General features: G+C 36.1%; 3 protein-coding genes across 4 annotated transcripts; all 3 read right to left on the bottom strand.

The window, feature by feature from the left end:
• Nucleotides 1–1,290: 1,290 nt before the first annotated feature.
• On the bottom strand, nucleotides 1,291–4,745 carry LOC7476829 (uncharacterized). The gene is made up of 2 exons (XM_002299140.4): nucleotides 4,578–4,745; nucleotides 1,291–3,379 (listed from the first exon to the last, which is right to left on the bottom strand). The coding sequence occupies exon 2, from the start codon at nucleotides 3,349–3,351 to the stop codon at nucleotides 1,414–1,416; it is 1,938 nt and encodes a 645-aa protein (XP_002299176.4). The 5' UTR covers nucleotides 3,352–3,379; nucleotides 4,578–4,745; the 3' UTR covers nucleotides 1,291–1,413.
• A 1,077-nt stretch (nucleotides 4,746–5,822) lies between these two features.
• Nucleotides 5,823–10,428, bottom strand: LOC7455793 (uncharacterized). Of its 2 annotated transcripts, XR_002983134.2 has the most exons (11): nucleotides 10,194–10,428; nucleotides 10,050–10,104; nucleotides 9,485–9,520; nucleotides 9,344–9,388; nucleotides 8,710–8,793; nucleotides 8,414–8,479; nucleotides 8,134–8,172; nucleotides 7,792–7,891; nucleotides 7,189–7,339; nucleotides 6,444–6,607; nucleotides 5,823–6,123 (listed from the first exon to the last, which is right to left on the bottom strand). XR_002983134.2 is itself a non-coding variant. In XM_024606201.2 (10 exons), exons 1-10 carry the CDS (start codon nucleotides 10,376–10,378, stop codon nucleotides 6,583–6,585), a joined length of 786 nt encoding a protein of 261 aa, XP_024461969.1. In that variant the 5' UTR covers nucleotides 10,379–10,428; the 3' UTR covers nucleotides 6,191–6,582. The 2 variants fall into 2 exon arrangements, 1 of the variants encoding a protein (XP_024461969.1); XM_024606201.2 differs by lacking the exon at nucleotides 5,823–6,123 and having other exon boundaries at nucleotides 6,191–6,607.
• Nucleotides 10,429–11,387: 959 nt separating this feature from the next.
• Nucleotides 11,388–15,278, bottom strand: LOC7455794 (mediator of RNA polymerase II transcription subunit 15a). The gene is made up of 6 exons (XM_024582769.2): nucleotides 13,774–15,278; nucleotides 13,592–13,674; nucleotides 13,180–13,491; nucleotides 12,275–12,466; nucleotides 12,100–12,188; nucleotides 11,388–11,967 (listed from the first exon to the last, which is right to left on the bottom strand). The coding sequence occupies exons 1-6, from the start codon at nucleotides 15,083–15,085 to the stop codon at nucleotides 11,760–11,762; spliced, it is 2,196 nt and encodes a 731-aa protein (XP_024438537.2). The 5' UTR covers nucleotides 15,086–15,278; the 3' UTR covers nucleotides 11,388–11,759.

The following is a 15,278-nucleotide window of genomic DNA, read 5'->3' as shown; positions in this document are numbered from 1 at the left end:
ATGAAAGATCTTGCGTAAGAAGTCATCAGTCTTAATTTCCTATTTCTTAAAACTCACGGATTGAGTTGATTCGGTCCAAGAAAAAATTAGATAAAATAAACTCGATTAACTTGGTCAAAAGCCCGATTTCATTCAATCCCGGCCATCAACCCGTTGCTTATTTTTTTTTAAAAATTAGCAGGCGAGCTTGCAACCAAAATATTATCAAAATGCATGCCGCTAGAAACACTCACAAGTCTAAAAAAAGAAAATAAGAAAAAAAAAAAGACTCCTATACGTACAAGTCATGCATAAACATAAATTAATTAAAGAAGCTTGAGATCATAACTAAGCTACGAAGAAGACAAAGGTAAAAATAATGCGACTTGCATTATGATAAGAAATAAGAAGATTATAAGAAATTCAAAGTATTATATATGGTTCGATTCTATTAATAAATAATTGTAGTATTAAGACAAATTGTGAAGACATTAAAATATTTTTAATTCTATATGAAGTAATTGTAGCAGTAAGACAAATTATAAGGAATTTAAGATATTTAAATATTCTATCAAACAATTGAGGCATTGGCTTCGATGCTATATATTTATAATTACCTGGGCTCGATGAAATACTCTACTTCCATGGCAATGAAGCCCTTTATATACGCTCTTTACAATAAAGATTGCTCGCATGAAGACATAGTTGAGGGGGTTTAACACCAAGTAATTGTACAAGAAGAACAAAAAAGCTGATTCTACATATCAAAGCTAAGGATACATGCATTAATTAATCTGGTCTCGATGATTTAAATTCTTGGCTTTGGGTCTGCTTAAGGTTTTTTCTTTTCTGCAATTCCTTCTTTTTCCAGGATACATGCATTATTAATAAAGAGATTGTTTTATTTCTCTTCTTCTGAAAATTATATGGCATCTAGGGTTTCTCAACTTTATATATATATATATATCTTCTTGTATTCCTTTTAATCTCAATTAATGTAAGTCCTATACTCATCTTATAAAGCCCACAGTTTTTGTAACTGAGATGGCCAAGATTTTCATTAATTTTTTCTTTATTTTGGCACTATATTTTCTTCTCGTTTGCATCCAGTTATTCATTATACGAAAGTCCTTAGGTCATTAATTCCGAGTTTAAATTGATCCCTTTTTTTTTTAAGCAAATGTAGGTGAACAAGTCAATCGTTTAGGCAAAAAAAGCAGGCCGCAACCTGCTGCCGTCTCTGCAAATCTTGTTGATAGCCCACAAGTTCTATCTAGCCAGCATGTAATGAGAAAGAAAAGGCACAAATCATTGAAGCAGAAACTAATAGATGCATTTACCACTGATAAACCAGAAACAAGTACGAAAATGCATCCATACACCAACTACACCAGCCTCATTGCCTGCATTTTCTCCTTTTCCAAAGTCCTATCCCTAGTCGTAAGGAGACGGAGAAGTTACAAACTGCCTCGGCAAACTAAACATGTCCTTTCCTGCGAAAGGAGAGGTCCACTCGCTCGAGCCAGCTGAGGATGATGTTTCTTTAGCCATTCCACTGTCCCGTAACCCTGACAGGAAGGAACTATTTGTACCGCTAGTTCTTGTTATAGATGTGTTCCTCAGCAATGAGGAGAGACCCAACCACAACCCATTTGACTTGGAGGATAACAGGTTTGAATCCAAAGTCCAATCGATACTGGTGTAATCAAATTCTGGCATCAAGCTTCCTGTATCCCAATCAACATGTGGAGATCCTAAAGTTCCTGCTGCGCCCCAACCAGTGAATAAACCAAGTGAGGATGGTGCTGCTAGTGAAGGCAAAGACGCAGTTGTTTTACCATATGAACCTTGCAACTGAGATGGAACTGTAAATGAAGGAGATCTTGTACCTCCCTGTCTATTTGATGTAGCTGGGCCACTAAAGAGGAATGAATTTTCTTTACGTGACACTGGATTGTAAAATTGTTCTGAGCTCTGATTTACAAGACCAAAGTTTCCAGTGCTCTGATTTGGAAGCAACTTAACATTTGGCCGCATATTTTCCACACCTGAAACATTATTTGAATACCATCCAGATGTTACAGGTGTGGTGCTTGCACTAGGGACTGTATTTTGTTTGGCATTTATAGATTGAGGGCGCTGCATCATTATTACTGGTTCCCTCACTATCTGCTGCAATTTTTTCCCCTCATTTCCAGCAAAACCAAGCCTGACATCAAATTTTGTTGATGGAGGTGCTACTTGCATGGATGGTACCGTAGATGATGGAAAGGCAGGGCTTGATCCTGTTGTGCCCCACCTCTTGTCTGCTAGTGACTTGGGCTGATTCAGAGGTTGTAAGTTTCTACTCCCAGGTTCTGAATATGTTGGCGCTGGAATTGCTGTTTTGTAGTTGAAATCCGGTTCGTTCATTCTCTGTTGTGCTATAACTGAAGCTGCAGGTACAGGTACAGGTACAGGTACAGGTACAGGTACAGGCTTTTCATGCAGTCTCCTCAGGTTATTGGTGTCAACAGTATATTCTGGTCTTGGTGGAGTCGTAGGTAGTTCCTGCTTTTGTGCATGCAAGGTCTCTTCTGCCTTCACTAGATCCCCTTCACAAGCAACCACAGCTCTTTCAACCTCCTGCTTTGAGCATTTGTATCTCATCTCCAATGCTGAGATTTGAGCAAGCTCCTCACTTATATCAATATTTAGGTTACCACCACTTCCAAGCTCAGAGTCCTTACTTTGAGCTTCCTCTTCACTTCCCTCAAAAAGCCAGTTTACTGATTCTTCCACCCTGCCCTCATTCAACATAAGGGCCAGGGTTGCCCGCTCATGAGAAAAACCCATTGCCACAAGCTGTTCTGAAAGTCTTTCTAGTTTTCTTGACCTTAGATACGCAATGCAACGCTCATGCAACTCTTGCGCCCTCTTCTCTCTCTGACGCTGGTGCTTTTTCTCATTCTTCAGGCGGATCTTCTCACGTTTGTCACTGTCTAAACCAGGTACTGTTTCTTGCCGAGTAGAATTGGCTCTCTCTTTTATGTCTTCTGACTCACCAGAGCAGCTCCCATTGTTGGAAACTGAATCATACTCTGAAAGTGTTCCACGTGGGCTACTAGAATGCTCGTCTGGGTCATCTATATTTCTGAATCGACCATTGTCATGGAGGGGTGGGAAAGCAGCAGCTGGGGGTGGGAAAGCAGCAGCTGATGGTATTTCTAGTGCATGAAAAGTCCCAGAGATTGGATTATAAGCATTCACTGGACTCCCACTTACAGTGTTGGTTGATCCAGAAGGCTTAATAGATGCCTTCTGTTGTTCTTTAGCAGACTTTACAAAGGTCTTATCCTTGGACTTGGTCTTGGATTTTGATGCAGGAGACATCTCTCTGGATTATTATAAGATACTGTTCCTGCAAAAAATAAAAACCATTTCTTACTTCTAGATAAAGTATAGCATAAATGCACATATTCAATGCATCATTGTCCAAATTAACACCATATTCATGATCAGCTGCAAAGAATGTGAGAGAGAATTGATTCAAAATCATTATAGACAGGAATGCCATATGCAATTTCCTCAAAAAACATTCATTTAATCTTATAGGAAAACTCAATAACCTATATTCATAACACTTTTAAAATCCCATTCTTCATGGACGTTATGTGTAACAATCTCAAGACAAAATCACCTAAAAAGCATAAGAATGAACTGTATCTCATTAACTACGCACCCACCATTTAAGGGAAAAACATATACAGACAAAAAGAGACAGTGGAATCGTAAACTGAAAGTCCAGGTGGTATAATGCATTCATCACACATTTGAAACTTACAAGGCCAAGTCACACAAATTTGAAACCGAGGAAAGAAAAAAATCGAAAGAGAATAACACAAAGTCTCTGCAATTCATTGATTCCCTATCAAGAATAGGATCAACCAAACCCCAAAACAAAACAAGATATTTCACATGCTGATTTAATGAGCAAACATAAAAGAATTTTTTTTTTTCAAAAGAGCAGGATTGAAGGCATTTTCATTATGACCCTAAAGGCAGAATGCAAATCAAATGCCATAATACAGTTCTCCAAATTGCATAACCGATTAATAAAAGAACAAATTTATTGTAAGCGAAAACATTATGCAAATAATAACAAAATTTGGAAACAGAATTAATTCAAACACAAATCCATACACCATCCCACATGCTTAATGCAAAAACAATTTTAAAAAATGAGATCTTCTGTTTTCTCCTTGAATGGACAAGAAATGAAATTTCTAAATACCCACAAACCATAAGAAATGAAACCCCACCTCGAATTCCTGACCTCTCCATAATAAAAGAAGAAGAAGAAGAAGAAGAATTTTACAGGCAAGAAATGAGCATAGAATAAAAAACCCAGATAAGATACAATTAGATCTCTCAAAATCGAACCAAACTAAAAAAAAAAGAGAGATCAAAACAGACCAGCCCCATAAAACAAAAACCAGGCTTTCACAAAGTACATTGATTTCTCAATGCATTCAAGATCTGTCGGCACCAAAATTCAAGAAACAGAACACGAGAAAAAGAGAGAAAAAAAAAAAGAACGGACGGATCTAGTAACAAACCTTAAAGAAGAAAAGCTGAGGGACTGTTGATTTTGATGTTGATTTGAGAATTCTAAGAGTTTCTTCGATGTTGTTTGCTCTGTTTGTCCGTGTGTTGTGTTGTATTAATGACCTTTCTCCTTTTCTGGTTTAATTTTAAGGATTCTTTCTCCAAGTTTTTTTAATGTTCTATCTCGGACGCCAGGTGTAATTAGACTGTATTTAATTCAACCACTTCAGTCCCGGTACTTACGTTATGTTTTTTTTTTTTTTAATATCTCTTACCGATGCTAATTTAAGTAAATATGATTCTTCCGAAAACAGTTTTAAAAGAAATTCAATTATTTGATTTATGAGATTTGAAAAGGATACTTCAAAAAAAGGATTTTTTTGATAGAATTAAACCCGTTAATATTAAAAATAAAAATTTGCAAATAATTATATAATTTTAATTATTTTTTTGCAATAAATATAGTTTTTTACACTCAATTCAGTCTTATAAATTGATTTGAAAAATTTATTATTCAAGTCCGGTTTTAAATTAAATTGAAAATGATATTGATTCATTGAATCTCTATTGATTTGGTCTAATTAATTTGTTTATTAATAATATCTAAATTGATTAAGTCTATTTCAATAACTTTTCGTTTTAAAAATCAATAATATCTTGATAAAATAATTTACCATATGATCCATATGGATAATTTAATAAATAGAGTTTTTTTAAGTTGGTTTTCTAATTAGATTTGACAATTATAATAATAAGTATTTATATATGAATTATATATAAAAAAAGTACATGTACGTGGATGCATCAACAGATATTTTCCAATATTAAGATCTAGATTATTTTTTTTCCATTTATTTTTTTATTTTTATGTTTTAAAAATAGCATGCATATAACGGGGAAAACAGGCAAAGAATCTAAATAAGCTGTCAGAATCCCTGTAAAATCGTACTGCCATTGAATATTTTTATTTTATTTTTAACAGAAAAGAGGAAGGGGTATTATTTTACCAATATTTTATGCAATTTCTTTTTTATTTTATTTTATTTTTGAGCTTTAAAAATGTACTGCCACATGTATTGTTGTGATTTGATGATTTTGATGGATGGATGCGACAAGAAGTGATGTCGGTAAATCGATTTATAAACTAACAACCAATACTAAAATATTTAATTAAATAGTTGAAAAGAAAAAATTAAGTACATATTTTCACATAATTGGCTTGATTAGTCATCGTTGTCGGATCCCAATACAAAAACTAATTTGAAAAGTATAATTATTAAATTAATCATTTTTATTAGAAGAATATTATTTTATTCTTAAAAAACAATTATTTATGTTAATTAAACAGGTTTAACCAGATCGATTAAATAGTTAAAAACCTAGTTAAATTAATTATTTCGCACCCCTCCCTGTCTCCTATGGCTTGGACATAGTCACCTGGGAAGCTCTCAGCAGAGCAAGTTGCAGCTTCACGCATGGATTACCTTTATGCATGAATCTTCTGATCTTTTCCTTTCTTTCACATGATATAGAACTTTTCAACAAGATCCTAGAAACCTGGAAGCAGAGAAAGCACATAGCACTTTAACTTGAGGGCAACCCTTAATTCTATGGAGGCCATGCCTTGCCATCCTAAAAGTCAAATTGAGAAAAGAAGGATAGGTTTAAAAGAAATGAAGTGCTGAAACCATGAGAAGGGTGCAGAAGGTAGCTATCTGCTGCTCTTACAAAGGCATAAAAAGGAAATTTATGGATTCAACAGATCTTGGAGCACAGGTAAGAACCAATCTGATTGTAAGTGACATGGATTTCGAACTTCCAATGCGTTGCACCGAAGGCGACACTAGAACAAAACTGATGAAGGTGTTGAGTTTTACCTTCATTTTCCAGTCTCAGTCAGTATCTTTTCCTTGCTGGATGCATCAACAGTTTAACATCGTCAGAACCTTGTAGACGCTTCGGAGATAGTCAAGTATAGATGTTGAGGAATACAATCTGTAGGCTCTACTGAGGCAATTAATTTGTGGTGCAACTTCTTTTTCTGCATGGCATTTGCTTGCATCAGACAGCAATAGAACAAAAGATAGCAGCAGTGTCAATCATATGCAATATTTTCTCAGGGCATGTAAGACCTTACCTTCCACTGCAAACTGGAATATGTACACAACTGGATAGGTGAACTATAACACACAAGGAAACCTAACTGCTAGATAGAGATGCGTAAATGACAGCATAAAACGAAAACTCAATTGAAGAAAAATAAAATGAAACCAGGATAGAAAATAAGCCTTGAGATTCCTGAAGGACCCTTATCCCAATGAACGAATCATGAATGATGATTGATAGATACAACACAAAAGATGGAAAATTGCCACTTATTCTATAGCCTAAACTACTGAATATTGATTACACTTTTGGAAGGAAAACCTTCAGCAAAACACAGGGAGTTTTTGCAACATTAAAGGTCACATCCTAAGTTTTAACATGAGAGGTTGTTGACCCAGAAGAACCTCTAGATGTAAGAGAGAAAGTAGATTAGCAACCAACAGTTTATACAATGAAACAACCAGGAAAAGACAATGACAATGACAATTTTTAGAGACAGACTGCGCTATTACTCACCGTTCAACAGCTTCTTTTCCCTCCAAAGCAGCAAGGCTTGCAAGTTGATGTATTACATTGAAATTTCTCTGGGTCATCGCCCCTTTATCAAAAATGGCATCTGATAAAACAACGGATGATGCTCCAGAAGATATATACTCCCCTATAGAATCTGCATCAAAGTTGAAACAAATGATATCCAGTCAAGAACTGCAGCAAGAAGCTAGAAATGAAAATGGTACAACTGGACCTAAACCAAGATTTTATGACAGTTAATACTAAAGAGGCATTATCAATGTGTAATGGTAAAATTTTTCTGTTCAAAGAACACTTCAGTTAGGAAAATTATGATAAATGATAGTCCTTAGGTACTATTCTTTCCTAGAAGCATACGGCATATGGTTCATGGAATCAAATATCAATCTAACTGATATCCACATCTAGGAGGTGTTAATCATTTTCCAACTTTATCATACAGTTTTCATTCAAAATAAAAGGTCATGATCCCTGTTTTAAAAAGGAAAAAAAAAAAAAAAAAGAACTATCAAGCTTAACGACAGAGCATGAAAATTGAATAATTGATCTTTGAGAGCAGCATGGGGGCGGTGTTCATATATCACTAACCTATCTTGATGCCCTGAGAAGCAACCATTGGTATGTGAGGGAAAGGCTTCTTGAGTGCTGATATATATTGGACACCACCTAATGCAGAAACAGGATAAACCTAATCCACCAAATAAGATAGAAATATAATCCATAAGGTGATCCTTGGCCTGTACATACTAAGAACATTCATTCAATAAAAAAGTGAGCATACAAGGGCCTTGCGAAATGGAGCGTATATAGTACCACACGAACTCTTATATTGAAATATAGACTTGTGTGCAGGTTGTGCACATGACATCTCTATCTCATAACCAACTCCTTTACCAACAATGTTAATTATGAGAATGTGACAGCACTCACCTTGACCATTTTAGCACCGGCATCATATGCAGACAGTATCTGCAAAAAAATAAAGTTCTCGTAATAGTCTCCTTGGGGAAATATGATTCAAATGGTCTCACTCTTACATAAACACTGGAGAACACAAATTTCTAATAATTAAACCCTCCAAATTCTCCATATCAAAACAATAGCAGTGGCCACTAAGATGAGCAGTATAACTTCTTCATTTACTTGTACGTCTACAAGGATTCTTAGAGCTTAAGAAATGAAGGACAGTTTAAGTTCACAGGCCACTTACTTCTGTGGGTGTCATTACACCAGGTATGTATAGAATTTCATCCTTCACAACATCGTCCATAATGTCCTGATGATAAGTAAGCATGTAAGAATAAACAAAGAAAAAGCATGGCAGATGTAAAGCCAATGCATCTGAGAAATATACAAAAAAAAGTATGTTTAAAATTTGTTGAAGAAAAAGAACAAAAGGAAATTAAAATAGGAAGAAATAGGAATGGAAAGTACAAAACTCTTTAAGTTATTATCTCTATACTAATTGAAAGAAAACCTGTGCAGATCTCAGAATACTAAAAGTACCTTCACTGTAGCAGGACTCATGAAGAATTTGGCTCCAGCATTCGTTGCGTTTCTGGCATCCTCAGCATTTAAAGCAGTACCAACCTGTAAGATATTGTCCACACCACAAATCTCTTGAGAAGAAAGTGCAATCAGTCAAAAAATATCTTTGAAATCTATCTATGGCAACTCTTGCAATTGACCATAGCATTCTGACACTTGCCAAAAGAACTTTCTTGTAAACACTCATCAAGTGGACAGGATGAGGAAAAAAAAGTTCCTGATCCAGATTGCAGACTTGCAGCAACTTCTGATCTGTTTAATTGGATTTGCTTCAAATATGCCAAACATGACTTGCAACAAGCTGAAAGCATATTGGCCCGTCTTTCGCAAAATCTAATATAAAATAAAGCTTCTCCATGTTTTAGCCAATCATGATGCATTTACAGAATATACATAATCATAAAGTGGACAGGATGAGGAAAAAAGGTCTACAATGCTCTGTATCTCTCTTATATAACATATGAAATCACAAACATGCATGCTCCACATTCCAAGACTTGCCTGAGTTCTTGCAAGATGTGGCCAATACCATACCATGCTAGAAAGAAAACAAGTAGTCATGAAATCTTAGAGGAAGTAGTAATACAATTACCCCCAAAGCCAATGTAGGATAGTCCTTCACCAACTGCCTTAAAACCTGAAAACAAGACAATAAAAGCACAAAGAGTCTCAAACCCAGGAGGCCAAAATGCAGTAAACGAAATTCTAAATAGAAAATCGCAAATCAAACAACCTGAAACACACCTGGTGTGGACATCACAATCTCCAGCTACACAAAGCAACAAAAAGAATACATTTTAAAACCAAAGCATTGTACAAAAGAGCATAGTTGTTAAACCTGGCCCAGCTCGTAGGGTGACCCGAAAAATCCAGCACCCGGAGCTTGATCCAGGTCAGGTTTCTTGTTGAAGCAGACAAGATATTGACCCGACCAAACCCGTTCGACCCCTGGGTCAACACTAAGGGGAAAAAAAACAAAACTAAAAGCTACTATTTTAACAAAAAAAGGTTAACTCGGTGACCAAGACCCAAGCTCGGGTCTAACAACTATATATAAGGGTATAAGTTCAAGCCCATGTATGGTCAATTTAACAATTCCTGCAAACATTATAGATTTATAGTACTCATAAAGATTCCTTCTTGCAGCCTGAAAGGGGAAGAGTTTAAAGATCTCAGTCTTGCTCTAACAAAAACCATCAGCAACCCATTTATCAAATAGTCTTCCAATTTTAGTGAAAAACAAGAAACGCATTTACCAAATGTAGGAATGAATGAAAGAGAGCAATAAGTAGACTTACAACAGAGATGCCACCATTCAGTGCAGCAGTTGCAGCTTCGTATGCAAGCTCTGCACTAAAAAACGAACAAGAATTGTTCACTTCTAGTCACAAAAGTTCTTTCTATTTTTCATTTGAGATGGAGAGAGAATTAGTAGAGGTTACCTATTGGCGCGAAGGCAAGCAATAACACCAGAATTTTGAATCAGAGATGAGGTCTTTTGGATTATGGGAGATAGCGAGAGTGACGAAGACGAAGAAGAGCTATAAACCCTGAAGCTTTTGACTTTTGGTGATAATAGTGGCAAACTCTGTGGAGTTAATCTCCAGCTTGTAGCCATCATATCCATAACTCCTCTCTGTACAGTACTTATGTTTCTCACCTTGATATTTATTATTTAGAGACCGTTCGGTGTTGTAAAGCTTTTTACAGATTGTGTTTTTTCTAAATGTATTCAAATTATATTTATATTTATATTTTTTTATATTAGTGGATCAAAATATTATTAAAACATAATAAAAATAATTTTTTTAATTTTTTTAAAATAAAAAAAATAAACAAACAACTCTTAAACAAGGTCTCTCAGAATAAAGTACTATTTAATTCTATTAATGACAAAATAATTAGTTCATCCTTTCGGTTTAAGAAAACCACATGAAATCCAATGTTATTAAGTTCAATTTGTTCCATAAAGATTAAACAGGTTATTACTTTTAATAAAAAAATAATATGATTCTAATTAAAAAAAATAAAACAAAATCTTTTTTTTTAAAAAAATTTAATCTGACCGAGTTAAAAAAAATCATGAATTGATGCGTTGGGAAAATTTTTAGATTGATTTTACTTAATTAAACAAAGTTTTTTTTAATATTAAAAAAATTTATTTTTTTTATATATCTCATCTAAAATAGAGAACATTTAACGGTGCAAACCGCGCTTCCAATAAATTAAATTTTTTTTTTATATATTTTAGATCGTGTTGACACGCTAATCTAAAAAATAATTTTTAAAAAATAAAAAAAATATTATTTTAATGTATTTCGATATAAAATCACTTTGAAAAACAATTACAATCACAATCACACTGACAGGCTGAATCAAAGACTTAATTTGATCTTACATGTTTTGAGAGTTCATAAGCTTAGATTTTGAATCCAAAACTAAACTTCAACTACCTAGCTAGCCTTCAGGAGTCACATTAACTTACCTGGAAACATAGTTGCCAGAATTGGTCTGTAGTTTAATTTGAAAAAAGTTTCATGTTATCAAGTTGTTGGATCATGGATCAATCGTTTTTATTGAAATGAAATTATTATATTTTTTTTTAAAAAAATTGTTATTGACCCAATAGATTTAACTTATCCTTGACCAAATTAATATCTTTTCTTAGCTATACAGAAACTGGATACAAGTCAAATTTTGAGTCCAAGTTTCCTGCTTAGCCAAACCAGAGTTAATAACTTTGTCTGGAAATGACATGGTACCAGTAACACGATAACAGGCTAACAATTCACCAGAAAAACAAAGCAGAAAATAGCAGGGGATGAAAAACGAAGCTTATCCACTTGAAATCTCGAAGATGCTTGACCTATCTCTGATTACATGTGATTTTATAAGGTCTTGTAGACATTACCGTCCAGGTAATGTGGTTGTGTTTATTCAGTTTAGTCAACAACCCTATGCTTTGCTGCTTAGCAGGAGGATTGTTTGGAATGGAGATGAACACCTCATCATGCGGCACTGAAGCAGTTTTCCCAAGTTCCATATTTTGAGAAAACGCAACCTCCCCCATTCTTCACGGCATGCTCGGAAATAGCTGTCCGAGCACATTTATCCCAAGTCCGAGCCATCTCCCCTATTGACATGGGCTGCAATAGATTTCTGAGATGCAAGTTGAGCTTTACCCTTGCCTTCACTGAAAGATCATCATGCTTTTCACTGTTGATCATTAAGAACTTTCAGAATTATGTGTAACATTCCAGGTGTTGGAGAATTAACAGAAGAAAATGATGAATCATGCTCCGAAAGTAAGGCGCTTTAAAACAAATACACAAAGCCCATTTTTCTTACCTGACTTCCTCTGGCAACTTTTCGAGAACTATAGGTGAGCAATAAGGGTACTTTGTGGGGACAAGCAATTTTAAGGGCTGAATTTTTGACTGCATGGCCATAGAACACAAGGTCAATAGGGAAAATGAAGGCGATGCATGATGCTTATGTGAAGAAGCAATAGTCAAAGACCTACAATTTGTTCGAAATCCTCTTTCGAGTTGAAGTTTGGACTAATGGACACAGCAATGAATGAGCACTTGATAATGATTCCTCCACCATCTGGTCCAACTGTAGTTGAGTCGGTTTCTTCATCACTGATATCTACCACTGTGTCTATCAGTTGCTGATTTATCTCCTCTATTTCCTTTAACACAGCACGACTGACCTGCAATAAATGGCAGAAAGACTTCGGGAATTGAGTAGAAGAGAGAAAGGAACAGGAAGGGTAGGGTTGATGTGCTTTTTTAAGGGCAAAACAAGACAAAAGGGCAGTCCGAGTGCAAATGGCAGCCTTTAACTGATTCAATATTAAGACTTGAAGCTACAGTATGTGTATGTAGGGGAGATATTAGAAAGAGTGCCAAAAGATACAAGGTAAATTTTCATGAATCTGTTATCGTACTAATCACAAGTTGCAGTGCATTGAGTTGTTCCAACGAATTGTATCAGATACTGTACTAATCTGACGACAAGCTGCACCTACGACAGGAACCAAGTCAATGCTGTTGTCCGGCACCTAGCAGAAGTGAAGGAGAGAAACCAACCTACTTAGCCATATTTGGACTGTGACTTGTCCGGTTGACATTGTGGTGCGGTGCGCTTTGAGACGCTTTTAGGCCAACCCAACTTTAAAAGTTGTTTGGTTTTATTGCTTAAACCTGCCTTTCAATCTCAAATTATGATAAAAACTTGAGTTTAAAAAAATTATGATTTGCAGTTTTTTTTAAACCTGTCTTTTCAAACTACAAATACAATAGTTATCACTTATCACAATGCCAACATGCACTAAGACAAGCAGAATCGAGTCATTTGTTTTCCTTCTTTAATATTAAGTTGTAACATCTTAGTATTTCAACACTGAAAGTGCAGCTGACATACCTGAATCCTAGGTTTTTTGTTGGGGCAAAATGTAGTTGACTCTGAGCCAGATTTCTTCGGGCAAGCTGGTGTCTTATCATTCAAGGGAACTGCTTTGGTTGAAAGCTTCACTTTCCTCATTCCAAATGTGCTACAACCCATGGAAAAGTATCTTGCAACTGGATTAGTCTTACTCGTGACCCCTAAATCTTCACTAACTGAGCCTTTTGATCCATAAACTGGTACTGATCCTGCCATGCTATCAGCCAGATTGACTACTGATCCAATCTCACTTACAGAAGCACTTAATGCTTTCGATGAAATTGAGTTCACCTGAAATTTACAAACAACATTTGAAATCTCATTAGTCATGTCCAAGTCTTCAGCATCAGGTTGGTGAACTAATAGAGGAATCAAGTTGTTTCAGACAAACCGCTTTAATTAAGCGTAGAATGGGCTTCTCAGCATCACATGATTCTCCAAAATTGATGGTTGAAGCATCAAAACCAAAGCCATCTGCATTTTCACATTTTCTGTTGATGTGAGGTTGGTACATCAGCAGTGCCAGTGGCAAACCGTGTGATCGATTCTACTACGTCAGTTGTTCAGTCTTACCTGTATTCAAGTATGATGAATCATTGGAGAGGAATTTCGCAGAAAACCCAGGCTGCGAATTTACAGAATGAGAAGGGGATCCAACTATTGTATGCGACCGCAGCATATTATGCTGGTTGGTCAGAGGAAAATGTCGAGGTAACTGGACAGGTTCGGTCTGAATGTGCATGGGGGAAGAAATTGAAGGTGGAACTCCAGATTTAACAGCTGTCACTTGTCTAAATTTCAAGTTCTTGACTTCAGGTCTCTGATTTAGTGCTGTTTCATGCTCTATTCCTTGTGTCATTTTCACATCATTTACTTCATTCAACTGATGTGGCATTTCATCATCCTGCTGCATCTGCTGTGGAACTTCTTGATTTCCCTTGATAAGTTGCTGACACATTTGGCCCTGTTGAGATTCTTGATTCTTCTTTTGTGCGGATACATGGTGCCGGGACTTCTTTTGTTTTGGATCCATACGTTGAGCTACAGAAGAACTTCTTCCGGAATTCGCTTTTGCTCGTTCATTCCTGTTGTTTTTTAATAGAAATTTGATATCATTTGGCTGTGGAAGAGTGCTTAATGGCAGCTGTAGAGACCTCATGGAAACTTGCTGCATTGGATTCACTACATTTTCGCGCTCTGAATTTGATTCACACAAATGCTGCTCTGATTTTATGTCATCTTGCTGTTCATCTTGCCGTGACAAATTTAGAATCTGTTGCAATTTTGGTGGCTGTGATTGAGACAACAGTTTCTGCTCTGGAGTCGGTGAATATGACTGCAAGCTTTGACAATCATTGTACGGGCATGGTAACTTCGGTTGTTGATGATGCTGCTGATCAGGGACTCTGCTTTCTTGCGCAATTAATAGCTTTTGGCTCATATCAGTGGCAACTGCTTTTTGTCCCTTCGGCTGCTCTTGCTGCTGCGACAACAATAGTGGCTGCTCAACCATGGATGGTGGACTGTGAAGTGTAGAAGGAGCTTGTTGTGTCTGTTGCTGCTGCGCAGGGGTTGTTTGCGGGTCCCTCTTGACCATGGAAAGTGTTGAGGATTGAAGCTCTAGGCAGGAGCCTTGCTGAAAATTCAGAAATTCTTCCGGGTCATGCTGAGCAATAACCTGTGGTGAATGCAGTATTCCCTGTTCTTGCTCGCAATTTCCAGAATTACCAGAATGTTCCATTTCACCTTTTAAATTTTCTGAAGACTTCTGCAAATCGCCAGGTGAATCTTTCAAGTTGGTATTCAGGCTAACATTTGACTTTGGGACCTGAGTTAAACCTCTGTCAGGAGGCCTTGTAGACGGTAAGTTGGCCAAGCTAAGCATTACAGGAGCAGAAGCTACCTTGTTCTCAAAGTTCGTTTGCAAATGCTGTTGGGCTGCTTGATGCTGGTTTGCCAATCTAGAATGATGGATAGTAAATGGCTGATCTTGTTTGTGAACTTGGGATTGATTATTCTGAGCTTCTATAAATAAATAAATAACATTAATAAAAATGTTAGATACCTACGATGAAGCG

The sequence above is a fragment of the Populus trichocarpa genome, chromosome 1 (genome assembly GCF_000002775.5).
Source record: "Populus trichocarpa isolate Nisqually-1 chromosome 1, P.trichocarpa_v4.1, whole genome shotgun sequence".
Taxonomy (NCBI): Eukaryota; Viridiplantae; Streptophyta; class Magnoliopsida; order Malpighiales; family Salicaceae; genus Populus; species Populus trichocarpa.
This window is presented reverse-complemented; position numbering and strand designations above follow the sequence as displayed.